Below are 8,242 nucleotides of genomic sequence, written 5' to 3' on the forward strand. Positions count from 1 at the left end.
AAAAAAAAAAAAAAAAAGAAAAAAAAAGGTCCACAAATGAGAAGCCTGCATATGAACCGTCCAGAAATGGAGGAGATTGCATAGGTGGATCAGGACTTCGTAGCTTGGGCTAATTTTTAATAGAATGAGAAGGAAAAGGTGTGAGTTCTGAACGAGAATCAGGTATCTTTGGTCTTTAAACCAAAGCTAGTTGACATATCAGGAGGTTTAGGAAAAAGGCAGGCAATCAGTTGGAAGGATATCATTTTCCTTTTTTTTTTATATTCTCTAATGTCAGGAATCGTGGTCTCAGAGTGACAGAGAAGCTGAAATGCACTTTTCTTCCACCCAGGAATGGCTGCATTTCAGCAGAAGGCAAGCGCTCCCTCTGTACCTATGAGCTGAGATTTTTAAAGGGGACGAGCAACTCTGCACAACTCCCTTTGGGGAGCATGAATTCAGACATCTGAAAGGGAGCTGATTTTTAGAAGGTGCTGAGCACTTCCCCTCTGAAAATCCAGCTTCTTTAAGGCATTTCAAAGTAGGTCCCTGAAAGTCAAGGCACGTGTGCTTCCAATCCATACTTAACAGGATGTAGTTGAGCCCATTATAGAGGTGTTATATTGCTCTTATGGGTCTCAACCTGGGGGAGAACAAAGGTTCATTCATTCGTTGTCTCAGGAGGTCTCCTAGGCAGAGAAGTCAATGCATCATTTCTAAGGGGGGGGGAATGGTTCTTATCAGGTATGTCATAAGCCAACAACAGTAATAACATACAAGTTACATGTAAGTACAGGACAGCGTTGTCAGATCCCAGGCTGTTGTCCACTTGCACAGCTACTCGGAATATGCCCACGTTCTGGTAGACGTGCTTGATCCCATCCTCCGTCGAACTGAGGTTGGCGTACGACACAGCAATGCCGTCTCCGAAATCCACCTGGATGATCGATCTCTGGAGGTCTCCCTGCAATGATGCAGAAGGGGAGAGATGCACAGGATGAGCGAGACACCAGATCCTGTTCCCAAAAAAGTCACTGTGAGTTTTAAGGGAAGAAAGATTGAATTAATACAACTACCAGGTGCCACGGAGGGGACAGGACAGCTCATTGGCTTTGCAAGAGATTGCAATCTCTTTTACTCCACGGGATAAGGAGGTTTCCTGTAAATGACCCCAGGTGAGAGCTGGTCAGCTTGTCTGTTTGGAAGTGGCTGGCCACTGTTTCCTGCCTCATACAACCCACCCACACAGCTGACACCACTGAGATCCTTGGTGCTATGACTTGAATAATGTTGGACCTTTAACTCCCTTCCTCTGGCCCCAAGCTGACCCTGTAGAGTGGACAGGGGTTACACCTTGCACAGTAAAGCCAAGGATATTAAGTCTCCCAAGCTGTCCATCCAGCATTTTTTTTTGTGTGATCCTTAGAAGCAAAAAGCAATACCCAGCAGTAAAATCCACCATCAAGGATATGCCCGTACTATGCAAGTGCAGGGAGTCCATTACCCGGAGAAAGCCCGTTATAGGTTTTGCTACTCTGTGCTAGCAAATCAGCTTGCTTTTTTGCACCTCCAAACACAGCATCCAAGATACACAGCCTAGAGCTCTTGAGAAAAGCAAAGGCAGTGAAAATGAACAATGCTGACCACCTAAAACCCAAAGGACTTGGCGGCTCTGTTTCTTTATGTATCACTTTACCAACAAGTGGCATTTTTAATAAGGCAGCGCTCTTTGAAAAGAACACGGGGAGGGAACGTGATTTATGCACACGCTCAGCAGGCTTGCAGAGAGGGCCTGTTTCTCGAGCTCTGGAAACATCAAGTGAATTCTCTCGTGTTGCCGTATGTGACAAAATCCCTTCCACCGAATGACACCCACAGAGATAGCGGTATAGCTGCCATAGAGCAACAACCCAGGTGGGAGGTTGTAACTCACCTTGGCTGGAGGCATACTTGTGACTTAAAGCCACAAATGAAAGTGCCCCGTGGTGGGTAGGTTTGGACGACGGGGTGATACAATCACACTCCCCTGCTGCTGTTACAGATCTGTTTTGCAGTCTGGTGTACAGAGCAGCTGCCACTTCATGCCTCCTTTGTCTGGAAGGATGCTGTTAAATGAACAGCTGGGGGAAGTTCACAGAACCGGGATGATACTTTGATTCTGTTCCCTTATTTTTTCTAAGGTGCAATTTTTTTTTGGCTGCCTTCCTCCAAGATACCAGCACACGCTCCTGTTTCCCGGCAGTTATAAAGGTTTTCTGGGAGTGGGGCGTAAAATGACATTTTGAGCTTGAAACTTTCATACTTGTTCTCAACCGACATGTTTCTTTTTTCAGGGGCCAGGACTGATGAGGTTAATAAAAATCTGTTTGCCTGTACTGCAAGTACCAGGCTTGAGACAGGAGAGAAAGGGCTATGTTCTTGGGTCTGTCACTTCTCTCTGGGCCTCGTTTCCCCATTTCTATAATATGGATAAAAATACTTCCTGCTTCTTGAGGGAACTGTGAGGATAAAATCGTTGACCCTGCCGTGATGTATCATTTCGATGACACAGGCAATGTTAGGACATAGAAAAGCCCAAGTGCCCCTTACATGTTAAGACAAGTAGCAGCCCCATTTGGCTAACTCTAAAATGAATTTATGAATACATGGGAGTTAAGGATATGGTCTCTGAATTAAAATGTCCTAGACTTTAAATGCTGGAGGCTGTAAGTAGGAGAGAAACAGTGGGGAAAAAAAACACTGGTCAGACTCAGTTCACTCTTTCAACATCTACTCTCTGCCCTGTGGGTGCAGACAGAAGTGACAGTTGTCCCCTGATCTGGCCACAGAAAGTGGTCCATACCTGTGACCAAACACAAGTGCATGGCTGCAGGCTGCTTCAAAAATGGCCAATCGGGTGCCACTGCATGCAGGATCAGGGGAAGACATTTCAAAACAGCGTGTCTCTGTAACTTGTGTCTGTGCTGCCTCTCAGCCAGCCGCTGTTTTCAGAGTGGGAGCAGGGAAAGGGAGTGGAGGGAGTTTGGTCTGGGGTTTTTTCATCCCCTGCTGGAGGATGGGCTGGTGTATTGGAGCACGCCCCCCCCCCCAAGTTGAGGGGGCTCCAATTCATCCATCCCTCTCTCCAATGCCTGCTGGGGACCTAGATTGAGCTCCCTTTCCCCACTGCCATTCTGAAAACAGTGCAGGCTCCCAGGGAGCTGGCTGGAAGGAGGGGCCACTGCTAGAGGAAACCTGCTGCAAGCTCACAGCCAGCAGCTAGATTCCCCTCCACCCTGACACCAACACTGAACTTCGGTTTGGTTCAGGGGATCTTGAAACTCAGAAAGCTTCCTGCAAAGCATTCTCAGCTACAGCATGGAGCTGCACTTCTGTCTGCACCCTGAGTGATACGGGATACTGGGCAACATGGATCTATGGTCTGACTCGGTGGGTGTGTCTACTTGTGCAATTGCCCTGACACAAGAAACTCCAGCACGGTTCACGCCAGAGTCAGCTTCTTCCATGTGCAGCGATTGCATGTGCACCCAGGCTCTCAGTAATTCGAGCCAGGGCGAAGTAGTCCCAGGCTGGAAGGGGGGTTGGGAGGTCAGCCCCAGATCTAGCCAGCAGGCAGCCCCCGCACTGTAGCACCCTCCAGCCCCGGTCACCATCTACAAGAGCACTTCGGTGTCATAAACTACTACACTGTAGGATAGAAACTACTACACTGTAGGATAGTACTTGTCCTGGATGGTACTATCCCACAGCGGGGTTAATTAATTAGCTAAGCCTTAATATGGGCACGCGTGTAGATGGTGACTCTTTACCAAACTAGACTTTACTGGAGCTGGACTGTTCTCAGTGGGGACAGATGACAGGACAAGGAGCAATGGTCTCTAGTTGCAGCAAGGCAAGTTTAGGTTGGATATTAGGAAGACTCTTCTCACTAGGAGGGTAGTAAAACACTGGAATAGGTTACACAAGGAGGTTGTGAAGTCTCCATCCTTGGAGATTTTCAAAACCCAGGTAGACAAAGCCTTGGCTGGGATGATGTAGTTGGGGCTGGTCAGGCTTTGAGCAGGGGGTTGGACTAGCTGTGACCTCCTGAGCTCCCTTCCAACCCTTATTTTCTGTGCTTCTTCTGCAGACCTAATTAGTCAACTCCGCAGTAAAGCGCATGTGTAGACGCATCCAATAAGTGTCAATTCTTATATTCTTACATGAGGCTTTGTTAGATGCAGCGGCACCAGGAATTTGAGACAGTGGATGGAGGAATGAGAGGACTGTATAGGAAACCTTTTCAAAGAGCCAATCCTCTGTAGGATTAATGTGAAATATAAAAAGAGAGCTCACTTCCTAATGTTTGACTTTCTCCCTCGACTTATTTCTGTGGTGGCCACCAAACCCACTGTAACTCCAGTTACTGCACATTTATTTAGTACTGGATTATACGAGTACTAAATAAATGCACAGTAACCACTGCACAGTAGCGTCTCACGTGGATGTGCCCACTGAGTCTGAATTTGCTCCTGGATTATAGAACAACTTCTAGGCCAGGCAATATTTAGATTTCAGCATCTCCTCTCAGAGTTCCCCATGGAGAAAAGACGCTGACAGAGACATCTCCTTAAAATCTAATTGGGGAACCCCAGCTGCCACTTTTCCAGTCTCTTTCATTTCTGGTTGCCCTTTCCCATTTTGCTTTTAAACCCTTTGAACTGGAAATGAGTTTTCCATTAAGCGAGATTCAGGCTGTAACACATTCTGGAAAAGGCCACATTTTGAAAAGCTGACATTTAAAATTTGTAGTTGAGGAACAAGGAAGTGGGGTATGGGAATAAAGCAGCAACCTGTGATTTGTCACATGGCTTTATCTGTACCAGGTCCATTGCAGATGGAACGGTAAGAGAAAGCCGGCTGACAAATTAAAGCCCTTTCCCATGTCTCTGGGAAACAGATCCACGGCCAGCCTGCTGTGCTGTGCCCTGGCTCAGCAGCTTGAAGGTGCTGTATTACAGAGAGTGATTTTTTGCAATATGAAAAATATATGAAAAAAAAAACCAAAAAAAAAGCCTTCTTGCTAAAACCTCTCCTGTAGCTTTCCCTAGCTTGCACTCATCAGGTTGACAAGTGTAATGGATGGTTTTCTGAATCAGCGGCGTCTGGTTGGAGCGGACAGCAAACTCCCTGTACTTTCTCTGCAGCTACAAATAAGATCATAGGAAAGTCCAGCTGGATGGGACCTCACAAGGTCATCTAGTCCAGGCCCCTGCTCAAGGCAGGATCATCCTTAACTCGTCCATCCCATCCAAGCGTCTGTCTAACCTGCTCTTGAAAACTTCCAAGGGTGGAGATTTCACAGCTTCTCTAGGTAGCCCATTCCAGTGCTTGACCACTCCCTGCACTAGGCCAAATCCAAGTGTCTTGGATGCACAGCAGCTCTGACCATCAAAACTAGAAGATTTAATACCAATTCTCTTAGGAGGCCAGGGAAAATTTGCCCGGCAACTTCAGGTTATGGATCTAAATCCCACCCCTGTATAGTACTCAAACCAGGTTATGGAGCTGGTTATAACGGCTAGAATACCAGCAATCCACCTAGTGCTCTTGGTGGACATTACAAATTGGTTTTAATGCATGTATCAACCACAGAACATGATGCATCCCGGAAAAGTTGCAGGCTAATCTCCATATAAGCCTCAATCCAGCAAAGAATTTAAGCATGTGGTTAAGTTAGAGCAGGTGAGGAGCCCTCTTGACCACAGTGCATTGACACCTGTGGCACAGCTGAGACTTAAACACAGATTGTCCAAATCCCAATGCTGCACCGTGAGACATAGAATTGTTTTCAGGTTTCAAAGCGCGTCTGTTGTTTTATGATCTGTTTTCGTACCCACACTATTGCTTAAGAGAAAGCTGCACATGGAAATCAGCTCCTTTTCCAGGCCAAATGTTCCTATTTCTTGCAGCTTACATGATTCCAACCGGTTTTCGGGATCTTCTTATATCACGGTTTGCTAAGAAAAACCCACTCTGCTTGTAAAATATTGTTACCCTGTGATTACCTTTACATTGCCAGTGGTATTTTGATCTAGAAGAGACTGTGGCTTGTTCCAATCAATTTAATGGGGATGCTGCCTTCCAACTTAAATATCATCCAGACGGATTTAATCATGAATATTCCCTATTAAGTGCTAGTCTTTGTATGGAAATTGAAGTATTAAAACAATGAGATGCAGCTTAAAGTTCTTAATTTTAGTGTCGTGCTTCAGATTTAATTTTAAAGTCTTCAATTATACATTGACTTGCACCTCTTTTTTTTCCGTACAGAAGTTTAAAATGGATTTAATTATCCTCTGCAACAGGCAGGAAACTGCTTATGTTGGATTGTCTGTCTGAATGAATCTGCCTTGCGTATGCTTTATTCAGATTGGCCCATTCCCCATCCCCCTTCATGCCCCACCATGGTACTTGTCCTGTTGACCTTGAAAAATTTCCATCTGATCCTAAAGCCAGACTATGGAATATTTCCTAATATTGTTCCACCTCAATGAGGCAATTATGCATCAGCTTAACACAAACTTCTGCCTGAACTCCATCCTGATTCAGCCATGTACTGAAGCATATTCTTAATTACTTTGCATGGTTATGCCAATTGAGGAGCCTTCCAAGCATCTTTAAGAGAGAATATGTTTTCTCTTGCACCTAAAATGTGGTTATCAGATTTCATGTGTGCCCTTATACCAAGTTAAATAGGACCGCTTTAACCACCAAGTGCAAATTCAGCCTAGCATTTGCAAAGTAAACTACGGGTATGTCCGCATGGCACAAGGCAGCGTTAAGCAGAGCTACCCGAGTGGGCCCTGCACACGCCAGCCTCCAAACCTGAAGCAGTACAGCTGCATTGACATAGCACAGGCTTTGCTTGCCAGAACCTGGGTGTAAAACCACGCAAATATAGCTGCAGGAGTGCAACACACATGGGCTGAGGAGAATATCATCTCATAGGTAGGACATAAAGGCTAAAGAAAGAAACCATTTTAATCTCCATTTGCAAGCGAGGGAACTCGGACACACAGAGGTTGGAAGACTTGCTAAAGTTCACCTGGGAAGTCTGCAGCAAAGTTGGGAGCAAATTCAGAACTTGTCATTTCTATTCCATTGCCTTACACAAGATCAATTTTCCTTGCCCATTTGCAAACAACAGCAAAAAAACCCCAAAGTTACCCTAATGTCACTTCATCTTTAGTCTTAGCAGCATAAAATAGAGGCAGACCAAGGCTTTCTCCCAGTGGAGTGATGTTGGCGAGAGGAGAATCAGGCCCTGAATATCAAAGCTTTTTCGCTGTCATTTTATCGAGATAAAAAATAAATTAGCTGAAGCATTTTCTGTATGAATTATCTGTAATGAAACAACCAAAGCCCAGAACCTCTCAGCCCTTAATGTATTTACCATCCATTTGCTCAGCAAAGATGTATGAGCAATCGGGTGAGACAAGTTTTAAAGCTATTCTGTTAGAAAGTGTTGTTCCGAAGGCCACTGATTTTAGCACCACTTCAGAAGCAATTCTGAAAATGCTACAAGAGTCTGATGTTCCTTATGCAAACTGATTGGTTTTGTGACAGACAGGCTGCATACATGAGCGAGCACGGGGTGGGGTGGAGGGAGAAAACCCCACTGAAACACAGGCTGTTTAATGAAGTGCTTGTAACTTGTGCAGGGCACTTGCTAAACTCATCGGGGGGTTGGGACAAAAAAAAAAAAACTTCAGCTGGGAAATTTTCTTGTAGCTGTAAGAAAAAAATAATTCATTCACAGCCACAAGTAAAATCTGTTGCAAGGTTATGAAATGGCTCTCTCACTGAATGCCTGAGTCTATCTGGAGTCAGCCCTATGCAGTTAGGATTGTCTCCCAGACAAAGGAAGGTCACTGAACCTTGATGGGTTGCATACAAAGAGGAGCACCTTGAGACAAGGGAATGGTCATAGATTAAACCCATTTGGTCCTAAGGGGGAATGGAGTTTGGGCAGCACTAATCTCCCAACAGGAAACTGGAGACATCAAATTGGGTCTTAAAAAACCCAGAAATTAAGAGACTCAGGCAGAAAGGCAGGAGAGGTCCATTGGGTAGATGTGATATCTTTTATTAGACCAACTGAGCAGTTGGGGAAAAAAAAAGTTCTTGGCAAGCTTTCAGGAGCAATCACCCTTCTTCAGGCACGGGGAGTCTCTGCTGGCCTGGGATCTCCAAGGGGTGAAAGAAGCTCAAAGTGTCTGTG

General features: G+C 45.4%; 1 protein-coding gene across 1 annotated transcript in view; it reads right to left on the reverse strand.

Annotated features, from left to right (window-relative positions):
* Positions 1–8,242, reverse strand: part of LOC109287600 (VPS10 domain-containing receptor SorCS1) — a 513,813-nt gene that overhangs the window by 55,535 nt on the left and 450,036 nt on the right. The window contains exon 19 of the mRNA XM_019502777.1: positions 757–943. Within this exon, the coding sequence (XP_019358322.1) occupies positions 757–943 (187 nt within the window). The remainder of the gene's footprint in view (positions 1–756; positions 944–8,242) is intronic.

The sequence above is a fragment of the Gavialis gangeticus genome, unplaced genomic scaffold (assembly GCF_001723915.1).
Source record: "Gavialis gangeticus isolate Ggan-Ray unplaced genomic scaffold, GavGan_comp1, whole genome shotgun sequence".
Taxonomy (NCBI): domain Eukaryota; kingdom Metazoa; phylum Chordata; order Crocodylia; family Gavialidae; genus Gavialis; species Gavialis gangeticus.